Source organism: Takifugu flavidus, chromosome 18 (assembly GCF_003711565.1).
Source record: "Takifugu flavidus isolate HTHZ2018 chromosome 18, ASM371156v2, whole genome shotgun sequence".
Taxonomy (NCBI): Eukaryota; Metazoa; Chordata; class Actinopteri; order Tetraodontiformes; family Tetraodontidae; genus Takifugu; species Takifugu flavidus.
Window position 1 is genome coordinate 3173423 of NC_079537.1, and position 18764 is coordinate 3192186.

The 18764-nt window shown below is 45.8% G+C and overlaps 1 protein-coding gene across 2 annotated transcripts; it reads right to left on the bottom strand.

The window, feature by feature from the left end:
* Position 1: 1 nt before the first annotated feature.
* col1a1a (collagen, type I, alpha 1a) lies at positions 2-14588 on the bottom strand. Of its 2 annotated transcripts, XM_057015342.1 has the most exons (49): positions 14344-14588; positions 12561-12752; positions 12297-12319; positions 12044-12079; positions 11140-11232; positions 10131-10202; positions 9993-10037; positions 9629-9682; positions 9461-9514; positions 9318-9371; positions 9164-9217; positions 9027-9080; positions 8779-8823; positions 8637-8690; positions 8507-8551; positions 8342-8395; positions 8052-8150; positions 7934-7978; positions 7673-7771; positions 7484-7537; positions 7282-7389; positions 6891-6944; positions 6700-6798; positions 6543-6596; positions 6359-6457; positions 6202-6255; positions 6048-6101; positions 5864-5971; positions 5742-5786; positions 5111-5209; positions 4894-5001; positions 4510-4671; positions 4372-4425; positions 4178-4285; positions 4005-4058; positions 3871-3924; positions 3622-3783; positions 3331-3438; positions 3114-3221; positions 2942-2995; positions 2651-2758; positions 2486-2539; positions 2293-2400; positions 2156-2209; positions 1938-2045; positions 1530-1809; positions 1259-1449; positions 926-1168; positions 2-685 (listed from the first exon to the last, which is right to left on the bottom strand). In XM_057015342.1, exons 1-49 carry the CDS (start codon positions 14423-14425, stop codon positions 539-541), a joined length of 4347 nt encoding a protein of 1448 aa, XP_056871322.1. In that variant the 5' UTR covers positions 14426-14588; the 3' UTR covers positions 2-538. The 2 variants fall into 2 exon arrangements, with proteins under 2 accessions (XP_056871322.1, XP_056871325.1); XM_057015345.1 differs by lacking the exons at positions 6202-6255; positions 6359-6457; positions 6543-6596; ... (4 more) ...; positions 7673-7771; positions 7934-7978.
* Between the last annotated feature and the right edge of the window lie 4176 nt (positions 14589-18764).

Genomic DNA, 18764 nt, shown 5'->3' on the forward strand with positions numbered 1-18764 from the left:
GTCAGTTTCACCGTTTATTCATCAACACCTGAAACGTGGTACAAAGAAATTGAGTTCTGTCTGTCGGGACTGTCCTTTCATTCTTCTCGCCGCAGTGGTGTGTGAAAACACAAAAGTCAGGTGGTTTCTGAGAACTCCAGAGAGGCCTGGTGTGTCTGGTTGAAGAGGGGCAATTTGGTTTTTTTACACTTTACAGAAGCATATATTATATTCTTGTTGTCAGTGAAACAATGTCTTCTCTAGAGGATCCTTGGTGTTGGTGATGGTAGAAAAAATAAAAAAAAAAACAACCCAGAGTCAGAAACAAAAAACTAGTGGTCCCGAACGCGACATGTCGCCGTCTTGTTGAAATGCAGGTCTTTAGGCAAAGTGGACCATTGAAACAACGGCCGAATGGAGCGAGGGGTTGGGCTTTTTCAGAACAAATGGCATTAGTGAAATGTTTTGTTTGGGGCTTCTTTTAGAGAGAGATGACTGCTAGAAAAAAATAAAACACACGCACTCACACAACAACAATTTCAAGTCCAGATTTCTCTTTTTACAAGAAGCAGACGGGTCCAACTTCAAGGCCGAACTCTTGGTCTGGAGCACCAACATCCATAGGAGCGATATCAATGATGGGCAGGCGAGATGTTTTCGATGTCTTGTAGTCGATGACTGTCTTGCCCCATGTACCGGTGTGTGACTGTTGGGAGGGAAAAGAACCAGGAGATTTAGGACTGACCCTCAAAAGATCTTCTGCAGTTCGCTTTCTAGAGCTCCAAAACTACCGCGCTTCAAAGGGATGTTGAGATTTGGCCTCGCTGTTATTACGCTCTGCTTTATATTTGATATGTTCTGGAACAGTAAATCCCAAATCCACAAGAGCAAATTGTGGGACTTAAGCACGATTGAAGCTTAACGTTTGTATCAAGAGTTTCCTCACCGTGCAACCGTCCTCCAGGACACTGTAGGTGAAGCGGCTGTTGCCCTCTGCTCTGATCTCGATTTCGTTGGAGCCCTGGAGGAGCAGAGCCTTCTTGAGGTTTCCGGCAGAAGCGTCCATGTAGGCGACGCTGTTCTTGCAGTGGTAGGTGATGTTCTGGGAGGCCTCAGTGGACATGAGACGCAGGAAGGTCAGCTGGATGTTGACATCCTCAGGCTGAGAGCCCTCGCTGCCATATTCGAACTGGGTAGGAAAGGGGAGACACGTGGAGGTGAGTGACTGAAACGGGAGTGCAGGGAGCTACATTTGGAGGCTTCAGTTGAACGTCTTTACCTGGAAGCCGTCGTTCATAGCCTCGCCGAACCAGACGTGCTTCTTCTCCTTCATGTTCTTGCTGAGGTACCAGGTCTTCTTGGCAACCTCGCTCTGAGCGGGACGCACGCAGGTCTCTCCTGTGTCCATGTTGCAGAAGACCTTGATGGCATCTTGAGTGCAGCCCTGGTCAGGGTCAATCCAGTACTCGCCTGGAGGACACAGAAGACTAATGTAAGGGCAGATCCACTGACACCGAACGTCATCGCTTCGACCCTGAGCTTTCACTCACCGCTCTTCCAGTCTGGGTGGCACATCTTCAGGTCACGGCAGGTTCTGGCAGGGTTCTTGCGGGTACCATCGGGGCTGCGGATCTGTTCGATCTGCTGGCTCAGGCTCTTCAGAGTGCTGTCCACCTCAAGGTCGCGGTCACGGAGAACGTTAGCGTCGTCAGCACGGAACATGCGGTAGGGATCGGGGGCCTTCTCCTGTGGCTGAGAGATGAAGCCAAGGTCGAATCCACCACCAGGGGCACCTGGTGCTCCAGGGGGTCCAGCAGGTCCGGGAGGACCCTGTCAGATGAGTGAGGAAAAGAGGAGAAGAAACTGAGCTACATACCAAGAATGTCACCGATTATACATGGTGACTGGAGGACAGAACAGAAGATTGATGTATTCATGGTTGAAAAGATTGAATTTACAGCAGGTCCCATTTCTCCAGAACGTCCACGGGGTCCAGGAGGTCCAGTGGGTCCGGGCAGGCCACTCATACCATCTTTACCAGGAGAACCAGCAGAACCAGAGGGGCCCTGTAAACAACACAAAGAAAGACTTTAATCATACTTCCACGCCAGACAGTCTGAGACACTCATACATGGAATTACAAAATAAGTTCTTAGAGCACAAGATTTTGACTCACTCTAGGTCCAGCGGGTCCAGCAGAACCAGCAGGTCCCTGCTCTCCAACAGCTCCCTGTGATTTAACAAGAATAAATGTTTGAGATGAACTGTGCGTACATTACATCTCAGTATTGGTGTAGGCTTGCAGTCACATACAGAAGGTCCAGGGGGTCCTTGTGGGCCAGTAAATCCTCTGTGTCCCTTCATGCCTCTTTCTCCAGCCTCACCACTCTCTCCCTTGTCTCCACGAAGTCCAGCAGCTCCCTATTAGGTGGCACAAATGGTTTTAAGGAATAGATCTGATTTTATTCTTTGATACAGTTACTTGGAAAATGATGGTTTTACTTACAGCAGGGCCACGAGGTCCAGCAGGGCCAGCAGGACCAGCAGGGCCACCGGGTCCCTGAAACATAAAGGAATGAGTTCAGTATAGAACAGGAATCCTAGGACCAATCTTGTACAGTGTCTTTTGACCAGTAAAGGGAAGTGACGTTTTTAAAGCGGTGCCACTCACAGTCTCTCCACGGTCACCGTTCTTTCCAGCGGGTCCAACGGGTCCAGGGGCACCAGGGGGTCCAGGGGCACCAGAAGCTCCAGCGGGGCCGGACTCTCCACGGTCTCCCTGAGATACAAACACAAAACCCATTTTATATCTTAGCTCCGTTAGCTGTGTTATTATATTGCTGTATAAAACTACAACATAACTAGCTATCTAGCTAAATTAGATGTAACTAGTCCTTACTCATGTCTGCTGTAAGGAAACAATCTGGTGCTGATGAATCGTGAGTATTTTCTTTGAACTCACCTTGGGTCCAGCGGCTCCATCACGACCAGATGCTCCCTCGTTACCAGGGGATCCCTAAGAAATGAGAGAATGTTGGATATGTAAGCGTTAGGGGGTTTTATTCACTGACATTTAAATAAAATAGGTAGACAGCTAAACTCTATAGTCTACAGATAGAGGTGTTGTTTCATACCTCGCGTCCAGGCTCACCAGCGGGTCCAGCCAGGCCGGGGGGTCCCATGGGTCCAGGAGGTCCACGCTCACCAGCGGGACCAACTCCTCCCGGCTTTCCTGTCTCTCCCTGTGGACAAGCAAGGTCAATTCATGCATGGAATCAGTAAAAAGAACACAATATATTGGTCAAATATTACACAGTTTGTAAAAAAAATAAAAAAATAAAAGAAACCTACAGAAGGTCCTGGGGCACCAGGGAAACCTCTCTCTCCTCTCTGTCCAGGCAGACCAACAATACCACGGCCTCCACCTATACCCTGAGGTCCAGGCAGACCAGGAGCACCCTGCAAAGGGGCACAAAGAGAGAAACAATGTATTTAGAAATACTGTATATTACTATATGTTCTGTACAGTTTAACTCATTCACTAAGAAATGGGTGACTGCTGATTGGGTCAATGGTGGATTGACATGGAAGACTATGGACTATCACACATTAGATATTTTTGAGGCCTTATTCACAACTTACAGAGGGACCCTCGGCACCAGGGCTACCCTTCTCTCCGGAAGGTCCTGGGGCTCCAACAGCACCCATCTCGCCAGTGCGACCAGCAGGTCCGGTATCACCACGGTTTCCTTTGGGTCCTTCTTTGCCAGCAGGTCCAGAGGGTCCGGGTGGTCCAGGGTTGCCCTTTTTGTGCAATAACACAAAGCTAATTAACCATGCTGCTAATGGTTAGCCCAGTCTCAGAACACAGAACATTAGTGCAGCACTCACAGAGGGGCCGGGAGGTCCAACTCTACCAACAGCACCAGGGAATCCAGTAGCACCCTAAGGAGATAGACACAAAACATGATGCCTCCACACCAACATCTACAGGAGAACTGAGTTGAAGTAGTTTAGTAACTTACAGGAGGTCCACTGGGTCCACGAGATCCCTTGGGGCCAGTGTTTCCAACGGGACCCTGAAAGAATATACAACAAAGTCAATCAGGGGCACCAAACTCACCATAGCTGCCTATGATTCCTGTAGTCCAGCAAGTACTGGTGCTTTTATGTCCTTTTAATATGCAAATATAGAAACCTGAGGTCCAGGGGCACCAGTGGGTCCAGCAGGTCCGGAGGGACCAGCGTCTCCCTTAGCACCATTCTCTCCAGCATCTCCCTTGGCACCAGGCTGTCCCTCAGCACCCTATGTGGAAGAGAGAGAAATACGGGGGATTCCTCAATCCGCTTCAAGAGGCAGGAAGATTACGGCTTTCTAAATAAGTGACTTACAGGAGGTCCAGCAAATCCAGCAGGTCCAGGTGGTCCAGCCTCTCCGCGCTCACCCTAAAGAGGAAAAGATCGGTCCAAAATCACACATATGTCTCCCTCTTTCTGCTCCTGATTACAAACATAATCCAAACTACTCACAGGGGCTCCACGAGCTCCGGCAGGTCCAACAGCTCCAGCAGGGCCAGGCTCTCCCTTGTCTCCAGAGGCACCAGCTGGTCCAGGAAGTCCAATTGCTCCAGTCAAACCACGGGGGCCATCCTTACCGGGGGCACCATCAGCACCCTTCTGTCCTTGATCACCCTAGGTTATTTAAAAAAAGAGTGTGTAAGCTCCAGTGAGAGCACAGCGAGTGGTGCTACACTATCCGGAGCATGGAGAGTTTATAAAACCAAGAATATTAAGGCAAAGTGAAATGGATCTCCTTAGAAGCTGCTCTTTTGATATTAGCACCATAAGCTCACATCAATAACAAAATTTAGGTCAGCTACTGGAAGTGCGATGCATAAAATTGCGACCACTTACTCTGTCTCCCCTAAGTCCTGGAAGACCAGCGGCACCACGCTCACCGGGCATTCCCTGCAGTCCAGGAGGACCTTGAGCACCAGGGTTACCAGGAGCTCCAGAATCTCCCTAATGAGGAAGAAGTAAAATAGCAGGAATTGATAAATAAGCTGTGTAAGAGCACCAACAACGATGATTAATAATAATTTGAAAAAACTTCAATATGATCAAGTGTTACCTTAGCACCATCATTTCCGGCAGGTCCAGGGGAACCGCGGCCACCAGTGGGTCCAGCAGCGCCAGGTGCACCGCGCTCACCGGGGAAACCTCTGTCACCCTGCACACATGGATCAGCCATGTCAAAGTGGGAAACTTTGAAATCTATTAATGTGGATCACTCCATTTAAAGGCTGATCATACGTCACAAGACTATTTCAGTGAAAACAGACCTTTTTATTTGTTAAAGCACAACTTGCTGTGTACTCAAGGTGGCTATATTCTTCCTTTTTCTTTGTGTCTGACATAAGCCTAAAACAGGCTAGGCTAGGCCAAGCTAAAGGGCTACAAGGGTTCTATGTGTGGGAAGCACGTGCTGACCTGTTGGCAGTTGCTGCTAAGCTACGCATGAGAAGTTTAAGTGCAGATTTAAAATAGCAAAAGTCAGGTCTAACCTACATTTGGGAGCAAAACTAGCTTTTAATTTACTGCTAACATTTATTAGCTTTATAACCAAAAAAATAGCTTAACATCAGTGAACCTTGTGGGAATAAATGTTTTAACATCTCTTCTAATTAAATATACCTGCAGCAGCCTGCTGGCTAATGTAAATGATGATGATAATGATGCTGATAAGGTGATAAGTTACTTACTCTTGAACCAGCTGGTCCTGGGGCTCCAGCCTCACCTGGGACACCCTACAACAGATAGGTCATTAATAAATTTACATACACCACATTTGTTTCATACTCAGATGATCACATTCAGTCAGTACCTGCTCTCCAGGCTTGCCAGTCTCACCAGCAGCACCCTGGGGTCCTGGAAGACCCTGGAATCCAGGTCCTCCAGCAGGTCCCTGCTCTCCTCTCTCACCTTGAACGCCCTACAAATGCACAAAGGTGGGACTGTCAGGGCGGACTGCACCGAACTGTGAACAATAGTGCATCTGCTCCACTTACAGCAGGTCCAGCGGGACCTGGAGCACCAACATCACCGTCCTTTCCAGGGGCACCCTGCGTGCCAAGACAACAGAGGGGGTTTTAGACAAGTTGGTTGGGGATTTTTAGGATTCCAAAATGCAGCAAAATGTAGAAGAGTTCAAATGGTCCTTACAGCAGCGCCAGGGGCTCCCATTGCTCCTCTCTCACCAGTCTTTCCAGCCTCACCCTACAGAACAGCACCATTTTCACATCTCAGTAACACACACAACAATGTATTGTGAAACACACAGATCCCTTGTATCTTGTGTAAGCTTTGATTCTTTACTTACAGCAGCTCCCTTGGGTCCTGGGAATCCCATGACTCCAGGCTGGCCTCTAGCTCCAACGGAACCAGGGGGTCCAGGGCGACCATCTTGACCAGGTGCACCCTGTTACAAAGGTGAATTAAAGAATTGATTCCAAAGTATGCGTGCTTTGATGAGTTTGATGAGATCAACATTTTTGTGGACTTACAGCAGGTCCCATTTTGCCATCGGGTCCAGGGCTGCCAGGACTGCCAGTCATACCCTTCAGATAGAGAAGGTCAGAGGTCAGAGGAGGGTTTTATGTCAGGATTAAATCGGTGAAGCTGCTGACAATTATGCAATACACAGGTCTTTTAGATTCTCACCTTAGCTCCGGGCAAGCCAGGCTCACCAGTGCGGCCACTCTCACCAGTGGCACCTTTAGGTCCACCAATGCCGGGAGCACCGCGCTCACCAGTGGCTCCCTACGATATAAAGAGTCGAGAGACACGTGTCGGTTAAGACGAAACTAAAATGAAGCATCTAAGAACGTTAAGGGGAATGGCGTTTAACTCACTTTGGGTCCAGCAGGGCCATCAGCACCAGGGAAACCACGACCACCGGGACCACCCTGGAAAGAGAATGGAGGAGAGTTCAGAATCATGATTCTTAAAACATGATTGAAAGACAAACTTGACCACTTGTTGCTTCAGCACAGTTCACATCTGGATATATATATATTTATATATGTGTATGTGCATCTATTGGCCTGTAGGGGGCGTTACTATTTTGGCAATATACTGTAGTTTTCTAGATCTAGGGTAGATGGATTCCCGGCAGATATAAATAGTCAGAATGCTGGAATGGAGTCATTCCAAAAATAAATAGGCACTTTTCTATAGAGGTGCACCAGACGCTGGACTGTAAATATTGCTGTGCAAAATGTGAAAATTAGCTGAAATGCATACTCTCTCTCCGGGAGCTCCACGGGCTCCAGCGGGACCAGGCTCGCCTCTGGCTCCCCTCTTGCCCTCCTCACCAGAAGGTCCTGGGGGTCCTTGAACTCCAGCGGCACCCTGGAGAGCACAGAAGGAGGCACAAGCACACACTTAAAATTGGCACAAGAAAACAAATATGTCTGCATGCTAACTTCTATGAACTTTCACTTACAGCCTCTCCCTTGGCACCAGGCTCTCCCTTGGCTCCTGGGGCACCGACATCACCCTGAGGGAAACAAAATTTCAAGCAAGCGGCAACAACTCAAACCACAACTATTGTAAATATTCATTTTAAATAAGGGATTAAATGAAATGAATAATTATTCCATGTCAGTACAAAGGTTGATAGTGCTTTACTCACAGTGTTTCCCTTAGGTCCGGGGGCACCAGCAGCACCCTGAGGTCCTGGGGGTCCACGGGGTCCAGGGAATCCAGGAGCACCAGCAACTCCAGCAGCACCCTGCAGGTGGCAGCAAAGAGGAGCAACAACACAGTCACGTTCGTGCAGCTACGGCAACTGTGAGGTAGCAGCCTGACTGGTGTGTCTGCTTCTGAGTCCCAAATACAGTCAAACCTCAACATGAACTAAATATATAGATGCGAGTACAAGAAAGATACTCACAGGGTTTCCCTTAGCTCCAGCGGCTCCATCGTTTCCAGGGGCGCCCTGTAGGCAGAAATAGAGTGTTAAAAACACTCTATTTTCTAACACTCTAAGCGTTATTGGCGTTGATACTCACAGAAGGTCCAGCTGGGCCAGCAGGTCCAGGGTTACCAGGTTCACCACGGGCTCCAGCGGGGCCTTCGCCTCCACGAGCACCCTGAGCTCCGGCCTCTCCCTGTGTGGAGAGAAAACAAAGCCCAGTGTTCAGTCAGGCAATCGTGTCTGAGAGAATGTTGAATGTTCACAAGCCTAAATGCGGATTATTCATCTTATATCACTGCTAACGGTACTAGTCCCTCATCCCTCAACTGAGAATTGTTTGATTCAATGTTTAAAGATTGAGGTGATTAAAAATATTGGTATTACCTTGGCTCCAGGGCCACCGGGGAATCCTGCAGGTCCAGCGGGGCCAGTGGGACCCTGAGAAAAACATTAAGAAAAGGTTAAGACTGAATAACTACAGCAAACAAGTGAAAAGTTCTTCCACAACTAGAGCTAAGCTTTGATTTGGGGATAAAACTGAAGACTTACGGGAGGTCCAGCAGCACCAGCGGCACCATCGTTACCACGAGCTCCCTGCAGCACACAGAATAAAACAACTGATCAATTTTTGCATTGATTGACTATTTAAGAGGCTAATATCGTGGAGGGGCTCACTCACAGCAGGTCCAGGAGCACCAGCGCGGCCTCTCTCACCAGGCAGACCACGAGGTCCCTGAGACAAGGAAGAAAGGGATCAGTCATGACAACAGCGAGCCTAGCATGGAGGAGGTGGCGAAATGGTGAAGGAGCGTCAAACTCACCATAGCACCAGGGGTTCCATTCTCACCAGGGGCTCCAGCCTCTCCCTAAACATACAAGCAAAGCGGCGGATGAGTCCCTCGCCTGGATCACTGTCATTTAGAGTCATGGCTACAACTAGCCGCATGGCTACCACCACCAATGGCGGCTGCATGTCCGTGTTGCCGTTACAAACACAAGGCATTGTGGGAAATTTAAGAGAGGCATCAATAGATCACTATTCATGCATGTTTTCTCAATGGCCATTCACCTTGGGTCCAGCAGGGCCGGTGTCTCCCTTAGCACCATCCAGACCACTGAATCCCTACAGACAAATGGACAGACATTATCAGCCCATGATGCGTGAAGCTCGACCGGCGGTCTGTCCATGGGGGGTAGAAGTCTTACTCTGTGTCCCTTGATGCCAGGCAGACCGGGGGTTCCTGGGAAACCACGGGCTCCCTGGGGAAAGGTGGAAAAAAAAGGGACACAAATTATTATCACCGCTCTGATTTTGCTCCCTGGTCATTTGGAATTTCATTTCCGGCCTCACTCAGCGCACCTGTGGGCCAGCAGGTCCACGCTCACCACCACGACCTGGTTTGCCAGACTCGCCCTGAGAGAAAGAGAGAGAGAGCGGAATGATAAAAACAGCGTTCTGTCTAATCTGAGCCACAGAAAGGAAGTGGGAGAGGATTAACTCACATCCTCGCCATTCTTTCCAGGAGGGCCAGGGGGGCCACGGGGACCCATGGCTCCCTGCAGAGAGAAACAACACATCAGTAAGGTGAGTGCAGGTTACAAACTATCCGTGCGTATGTTTTCTGATGTGGCTAGAACAGTGTTGATATTTTGCAGATTGATTATACTCACAGCAGATCCGGCCTCACCAGGCTCACCAGGGGGGCCAGTGAATCCCTGAGGTCCCTGTTAGAAAGGACAAAAAAAACATGGTCACTTTTACACTTACACTGGACGACTATATCCAGAACTACATAAGTGTAAGAGCCCTTTATAGATTAAGATTAACGTGTGAGCTGCACACATGCTACGCAGATTTCCTTTGAAAGGTGTCCAGCTCCCTTTGTAGCTCTGATATATAAATGTTTGGGTTTTTGCTGTGACAAACACAACTACATGAGGAGGTTAAATGTGCTCACACAACAAATAATCTGATTCATGTTTATGTGACCATTCACCTCAGAATGGGGACAAAAAGGGGAAGAAATGTACTTACACTAGCACCAGCAGGTCCAGGGGGTCCACGAGGTCCCATTGGGCCCTGTCAATGAAAGAGGGACAAGGTCAGTCACCATACAGCCATGGCTGACATGCAGATGACAGATTGGTGTGTGTGTGTGTGTGTGTGTCATACCATGGGTCCAGGCACAGCCATGGCAGGAGATGATTTGTCATCATAGCCATGAGACATCTGAGGGGAGAAATTCTGGGGGAAAGCAAGGAAAGGTTTTTTTTTAAATCCAGCTGTGACACACTACTGACTGAAAATATCAGACATAAAATATCAGATTCTTTGACTCTGGACAGTAAATGAGATTTCACTTAGACGAAGTTGTACGGCAACCATTTCCTTCTCCATAAAATTGCTAATGAAAATATTCCAACGGCTCTCTAAACCCCTTCAAAAGATGCCTCAAATAGCTTTAAATCTCTAAACACTAAACATTTGCGCGATTTTCAAAGCAGGACATTTTATGTTTGTCCTTACGTGTGGTGATATCACCTCAAATTTCATTAAATGATGATGTGTATTGAAAATGCTGCAGTGAACGGATGCAATTTAGCATCAGCATCACTGTTGTTTTCTTCAAAGTAGAATTTGGTCTTTTTATTTTTTAAAGATAAGCTGTTTTGATTCCTAGTTTGCTAGTAGGGATGCAGGAATACCACTGCTTTCAGAACAGCAGTCCTACGACACGACTGATAAAACAACTTATGTTGTGGTAATGTTTGTTTACACAAAACAGGAAAGATAGATGTGTCGGATCAATTTAGCTAAAGTAGCGTCTGAAACAACCAAACTGGCTTTTCAGTGCTGGAATATTCAACAACATTATCATCAACAAACAGAAAAGGTGGTTTGTGTAGCTGCTAAATTATGTTTTGTAGTGATAGAACAATAATTCATTTAGCCACTCTGATTGTTTTGGCCTCTGTCTGAGCCTATATAACCTTCAGAACCACTAACAACACAAAACTCTGCCAAAATGTAGTCACTTTGGATGTAAGAGAAGAACGGAAATTTCTAGCTCCTCATAAACAGCTGGAAAGGTCTTATTTATCTATGAGCTCAGTAATACACCTAAAACAGGTTACTTGGATAAATAAATGAATAAAAAAAATGCATTAACAAAACCACTTACTCCACCAAGGCCAGGGGGTCCAGGAGGTCCAGGAGGTCCAACAGGTCCAGGCTGACCGGGCATACCATCCCTACCAGGGGGACCGGCGGGACCCTGCAAAGGAAGGTAGGAGAGATCCAAGAGTTAGGTTCAGAACATCAACATCTGATGATGTGCAGACATAAAATGTTTCAAACAGATCTAAATATTGTATTTGTTTGTGCATCTGACAGGCTCAAGAGTTATGAAAACTATTAAATATTGATCATATTGATGAGCTAAATCATGTGACATGGATACAGGAACTAGGTAAGAACTGTTGATGGCATTAAAAAACTCTGTTCTGCAATGAATGACATGATTTTAAGCAACTTGAGTAGAGCTCACAATAGCATCTACGTTGCTAACATAAACATGCAGAGATAAAATGTGCACAGTTATGGCATAAAGTAGGGAAGAAGATACATCCATATGTCTATAGGCCCGATCCAGTGCCTGAAATGTGATTTTTTAAAAAGTTTCTACTTCATAATCTGCTTCAGTTTTCATTTCTGTGATTCTACCAAATACTTTCCACCATTCAGTAAAGGATAGGCCCGCTCCAAAAAGATCACTTTCTGAGTTTCATCTATTTTGATCTTAAAAAAACAACCAAAATAAGCATGTAATTTGGTTTATGGTTTCTTGATGGTAAGAAGACTTTCTGTACACACTTATTAAGATTTCAAACCAGACTATCCATTGTTTAGTGCACATTTTGCTCTGCTGTGGGTAAGTTATCATCTTGTATTTTTTTTAATAACTATACACACACACAAAAGCTTGAATTAAATGTATTTTTTTAAATGCTTGATGCTTCAGTGTAACCGAGTAAAACAGGCAGTTATTTATCGGTACAAGCATCAATGACAGGGTGATGACCTACCCTGTCTCCCCTGGGTCCACGCTGTCCTGTTGGTCCCTGTAGAGAACAAAAATGTTTGATTGATATTGTCGCCGTATGATACAATTATACAGTTAATGATAAATCTAAACGAGTAGATCCAGGATTAGCCTTACGTAACCAATAAAAACAGCCATCATTAATGATCAGTCTACAGAGGTGGTAACAAATTGTCGGAAAAATTAACTATGATCAATTAAATTAATAGTTGATTTAAAAAAAGATATATATTTACCTCAACCTGAGGCTCTTGGAAGCCTACAGAGAGACAAGACAAGCACATATATTGATCATTGAAAAAATAAAAACATGTACACAGCATTTTCTGTGGGCATATATGTGGGTGCAGTGGGTGCTTGTAACCCTTCCACACTTTACTGAATGTAAATTCAAAATGAAAAGTAGGGAAAAGGTTTTTTTTGATTGCTAGTGGCTGTTACATTTTTAGGTTATTTTAACTGGACTCTGACAACTGGAGCAACGAGGGGTGTGGAAATACCGTCGTCGGGGCAGATGGGGCAGCACTCATCTTCGGGAATAATTGGGTTGGGGCAGTCTGTTGTGTCCTCGCAGATGACCTCGTCGCACATGACTGTGCCGCTGTCGCACACACAGATCTGGCATGGCTCTGGTTTCCATACGTGCCGGTCCTCAAACACCTGGCCGTCTAAGGTGCAGCTACCGCCAATGCCTTTAGGGGGCGACACAGATACAAACTTAGGGGGGCAGGCAGCAAATTAATCACAGAAGAAAGATCAATTATTGCTTTGTAAACTCAAATGTAAGATGAGAAACCAATTGAATACAAAAATGAGTAGGCTATTATATCACACAAAATAAAAGTAAAGTTAAAGTGTCGTAGAAGTTGTTAAATAGTGTCAATAATTGAGTTTGTTTTACCACTCTAACTTGATACTCAGCGAGTTTAGCATTAGGCTAAAGCTAACGCTTTCCCTTCCGGTCAGATGTGAGAATGCCAGATTAGACAAGAAAGTCTCAAGAAAAAGGCCCGTCCTCGTCACATTTCCCCTCTCTGGTCTGACCTCACAGTCAGACTTTCCAAGCTGCCTCCAGAGGACCCCTCCAACAAATCTAAACGCTGCGTTGAGGCTCCTTTTAGGGGGGAAGTATAAATCTCCCAGCGTGCCACAGTGCTGAGCTCAGAAGGAAAAGCAGTCTGGAGGTTTGGCAGCAGTCGGTGGAACCGCAAGGCCGCATGTGTTTGTAATTAGCGGATGCAAAAAAAGGAGGGGAAAGTGGAAACAAGGGTGGGGGTTTGGGGAAGAAGGGAGGCGATGTGTGGGACGTGGCGTCCAGATGTGCGTGCAGTTCTGCCGATCGGTCGGTGGGTGGCGCTGTGGGACTGCCCAGAGGGCCAAAACCGCATCTGACACACAGACAGGCTGAGCAGACAGACAGTTGGCTGCTTTCCAGGCGGGAGGCACATCTGGAAAAACTGAGATTTGGCTTGTTCCTGCCTCCAGAGCTGACTGTCTTTGTTTTTTGGGACAAGAGGAAAACATTTGTGGCCTTTGTGCTCTATAAAGCCTTATTCTCTTCTGCCGAGAGCAAAGAAGGCTGAAAAGGAGGAATGTTTCCAGCTGACATGACTACGCCTGCTCGCCTCCCACTTGTCTCCATCTTGCTCACCTGGCCAACTCACCACTTGGCTCCAGGCACTTCTACCAATCAGGCCCATCAAAGGATCAGTGCCTATCCGATGTGCAGATCTCTTATATTTTACACACCATTTCTCCAGTCAAACCTACAATCCCTGCAGCTTTTATTACATGTTCAGGATTGGGTTAGGCACAGTTATGATTTCCCAAGTTTAATGGCAAGATTAGGCCTTTTTTTTCTCCAATTAGTGCTTTATTTCCTTAAAACACTTGAGCTCTTTAAGGTGCAAAATGTTTGAAAACATGCATGGACTGGCTGTACTGGAGAAGAGCCATAAAAACCTGAAGTGACTGCATGCATCAGGGAGGTTGGGGGTGCAGCAGACATTCATAAGAGAGACAGAGAGAGCGAGACAGGGGCCTTCCTAAGATGCCCACTACGCACTACGAGACCATCTATCTATCTATGTATTTATCATTTTCTCCCAAGACAAAAGAGGTGCACACATCAGAGTTTCTACTCCTAGTTCAAACTTTTTCCTTGCTAAGAGCTCAGCTGCCATCCACCCAAGGAGAGAGAAGATCCACTTTCAAAACCCAGCAGGCGGACAATAATTTAAAAAAAAAAGTCGGGAAGATCCAGTAAACAGTGAAGGAACTTACGGTCATCCTCGCCCTGCGCCCTGACCAGGAGCACTGCTGCGCTGAGCAGCAGCGCCAGCCGCAAATCCACAAAGCTGAACATGTCTAGATGCCACTAGACATGTAGACTCTTTGAGGCAAGACAGGAAAAAGGTGTTTTCTTGTTCTGCTACACTCCAATCATACACGGGTGTGTGGGGCAGGGTCCGCTTGTCTGTTCACAGTCCTCCTGACCCCAGCAGAAAACTCCCTACTGCCTACACTCACTTTCCACCAGGGTTTTTATATCAGAGGCTGAAGAACTGGGAGGTACTGGGGACTGGACCTACTGGGGACGCACCCTCATTAACCAGCTGCTGCCGCTCACGTTTAGGGAAGACAAGAATGGACCCCTCCTTCAAAGGCAAAAAAAACATGAGAAAATGAAGAAAAGAACAGGCTGGAGGTCCCTCCTTCCATAATTTCACAGTGGAAGGGTTGGAGTTTGGAGGGACCGGGAGGGGGCTGAGCGAGAAGGAAACCTGATCCTGAAGAACATCAGAGGGTCTGAGGAGGATCTCCTCCTCCAACAATACGTGTGTAATCCAGATTTTATTTCTGGTTCTGGTCTACTTCCCGGGTAGAACGCTCATTTCAATTGAAATGTAGACTGCTCGTCTGCTTTTCGATGCAGGTTTTCAGGCCTACACACACACACACACACACACACACACACACACTCATATCTCCACCTGTTACAGCTTCAGTCTTGGTTTGGTGTGTTACACTAAACTTTCGGGCCTGTGGTGAACGTGGCTGGAGGCTCGGAAGTGCTGAGGTTTGCTTGTGTGCTGAGCTTATCTTGTGTTGGGTTCTGTTCACAGCATTTGGCTTCAGGTGTGTGTGTGTGTGTGTGTGTGTGTGTGGTCGGGAGTGGGGGGCTTTATGCTAATCATTGTCATATTTAGGTAGCACCAATAAAATGTTGGCTTGACATTAGGAAGGAAATAGGAAATTCTAAGGATTCTCAAAGATGGAACACAGATGCTACTATTTCCTATCAAATAATGTGTCAAGGAAATATAAAAGCCAATTCCAAAGGTGGTCTTTTGGTAGAAGGTTGTCCATCTTAAGTATAACTGATAATAGGAAACAAGTCTGACATGACAAACACCTACTAAAGTCACTTTTGAGGGATAATGGAGGAAATCAAAAGATACATTCTGGTTCAACAGCTTTGAACCATTCCCGTGGAGACCAGAGGGAAACTAACCCCACACTAGAGAGGTAGATAAACTAGATCTATTGATAGGACATCAGTCAGGACCTGGATTAATGGCTGCAGGAACATGGACAGAATTCTGTTGGCTAACACATGCTAGCTTTAGAGTGTGAATGAAATGGCTCTAAGCTTGCTAATGAGCATCTTTGTGCCCACTGGAAGAAAAGGCCCTAAGTGTGTCTACAGACATTTTATTAAACCGACCCCTCCATGAAAATAGACGATGGAAATAAAGAAGCAGGAATTGTATTTGTCGGTATGTTTAAAAAGTGATGAGTCAACCAGATGTTCTTTAACGCGAGTGACATTCCCTTGGAATTCTTCGATTGTGGGGTCTGCACACATTATGATTGTTATTGGCTCTAAATAATAAAAGCCCTTTTTTACAGGTGCACCCCCTCCTCCAAGTCCAAATAAAGGATTATATAGGCAGTTCTGTCCCCACAGAGCAAAAGGCTCTTCGCAGCGCCATCAAGGCTGCAGGTGAGCTGTAATTAAGCAGAAAGTAGACATTATGGAGCAGAGGTGCTGCAGGGAGACGCAGAGCAGCAGCTTTCTGCCATCTGATCCTCCAGCAGCAGACACGTTGCACAGTCTGACGCTGGCCAAGCAGGCCTCTAATTCACTCCTCCTCTCTATCCGTCTGTCTGAGTGTTTCTCTGTCATCTCTCTCTCTCTCTCTCTGTCACACACACACACACACACACACACACACACGGAGTGAGGATACCTTCACATTATCCAAGTGTCTGCCTGTTCCTGTTTTTTTTCCTTTTTTTTGGAATGCTATTTGACACAGAAAGAAGAAGAAACGACGGAAAGCGCCACCTCATCATTCCCCCACTCTGCCTTAAATCTCCAATGAGAACTGCACACACACACACACACACACACACACACGCGCACACACACACACACATTCAGGTGCATTCTTTCTGAAATCTAAATTCCACTTGTCGATTTAACCACATGATCCCTCACTAAGGTAAGAATTCGGGTCAGCATTGCTTATCAAAGTCGTTTCATACTGCAGATCCAAGTTTGGAAGTTTGGACCGCTTTTTTCCATCTAATTCTGCCATACCATTGAGCCATCGTCATCAGTCACATGTCTTTTTCCTCTTCCTGCTACTGATAAAGTTAAACAACATAAAAGTGATAAATCTGCAGATATGAGGCCTCGTTCATCCTCCTGACGGCTATATATTTCAGAGGGGAACTGAATATCCTTCCCTTATTTGTAAATATCAGCCATGAAAATGGGTGTTAAACTGTTTTCCAGAGATTCTTTTTTTTTTTTTTACATTGCAATCATTGAAGTTCCTGGAGGTGAAAACAGTTGGAATAAATAGATGCATAAAAACAGCTTTGTCCACATTTTGGTCTAATGTGTCTTCTGTTCATAAAGCCTGAAACAAAGGTTGTTTTCATGGAAGTGATGCCCTTAATTAAAGAGTTTAGAATCGTGTACATTGTCTCTTTCATTCAACACATCTAGACAAAGAGCCTGGTTCCATAAAGTCTCTCGAGACCGTCAGTAAATAGGCGTTAATTGGCTGCTACAGTATTTCTGGGTAACTATCTCTGGCACTTTTTCAGACGTAGGTTTTGCCCCTAGAGACTGAAGCAGCCAAGACACGCCACATACCTACAAGTTAAATGTAATTAAAATGTACATCACAATGCCATATAGCTCCAGACTCTGTCATTTGGTGATTTGTAGAGCAGATATGTAATTTTCAATGTTTAATTGGCAGCAGAGAGTCGGAGAGTAAAGATATGGAACTACATGAGGAGGAAGAGCCTGAAATGAAATGAATGACTGATAAAAAAGACACATGTGGTGTGTGTATGTATGTGCCTGTGTATGTGTGTCCACTTGTACGCCAAATAGTTCTAAATATATATTCTACTATAAATAGTCCTTTATATATTTGAGAATAAAGACTGAAAACAAGAACATTGAGGGAACATCTAGGGGCTAGTTTGAAACTTTCCTCATGCATATTTTCTGTAGATGCTAGCATTAGCTGCAACTGTTGCCTTTCGCATAGGTTGGCGTTGGTTTAATTAGAGGTGTCTTTACTAAATATAAACAAGCGGATCCCCCCATATTAACCTGGTCCTGGTTCTTCTTGTTAAATTGGAGGTTTTCTTACCAGGTGTTGCGGTCCTACAGACAATTTTGATTGTAACAGACACCGTCTTAATAAAGATGCTTTGAGTTAAATTAATATTACTTTTATTTTGACGAGTTTAAGCTAGTTCTGTTTGGCGTAATGATGCACATTCAGGCAGAAAGGCAAACCTAAGTGAATGAGCTGTGGATTTGGATGGACAAATTTTACAGTGACCTCTGCCATCCATCCATCCTGAAAGCTTCTGCTAGTGTCTGAGCACAGATTACAGTCATCAGTGCGATGCTTTGAATATTTTCCCATGGTGACAGAGCGTCGTCTTCCATTGGGAGTAATGGGCAAATGACGTGCTCCTCCAACGGTTGTTGTTATTGCTACTTCTGCTTCTTAATATCACTATCTCTGTCACATGACACTCATCAGTTGTTCTGCAACTACGATGACCTCTCGACAACACAACTTTCTCAGCAAAAACTGTTTTTTTTCCAGACGCCCGGGACCAGGTCACATCACGGAACATATAGAAACACACCAGTGACGATTAACCATCATATTGGTCTCCCGGATGACAAATGATGGGTCCAGACAAATTACAATTTATGATTGTTTGAAGCAGTGTTTACAGTGGAACTTGCTGGATACCTTGAGAACAAGGCTTGGCTCTGGTGCTCTGAAATGACATGTCTGACTCTAGCTCCCCTTCAACAAAAATGGATCCCCTTGGTTCTTCTCATAAGCCCTTTATTACATAAAACTTAGCACGCTCTTTAGACATTGTAGACATATCAATTGGCCAAACAAAGGGCTTATTTCGAAGGCCTTATGCGGTAATTAGTTGGAGGTCACCAGCATGTGTGAGTTGTTCTGCAGGAGGATTGAACAGAGGTCTGAAACACCCCTAAATGCTCTGATGCAACTCCAGCCATGCTAACGGGTGCAGGACCGGGGCTCGTGTTAGAATTCCAGAAATGCAAAGCTTTTTGAAATGATGGGTTGAAGAGCTCAGGCTAATAACAGTAATCGCTCCACTCGGCCTAATAACAC

What these genes read in the sequence shown, in the direction of transcription:
- col1a1a (XM_057015342.1), bottom strand. Translation starts at nt 14,425, where the DNA reads ATGTTCAGCTTTGTGGATTTGCGGCTGGCGCTGCTGCTCAGCGCAGCA. An exon ending in CAGGACCAGCTGGTTCAAGA is followed by an intron (nt 5,210 to 5,741) that starts GTAAGTAACTTA and finishes CCATGTGTGCAG; the next exon opens with GGTGACAGAGGTTTCCCCGG. An exon ending in CTGGTGCCGAGGGTCCCTCT is followed by an intron (nt 3,439 to 3,621) that starts GTAAGTTGTGAA and finishes GCCCCTTTGCAG; the next exon opens with GGTGCTCCTGGTCTGCCTGG.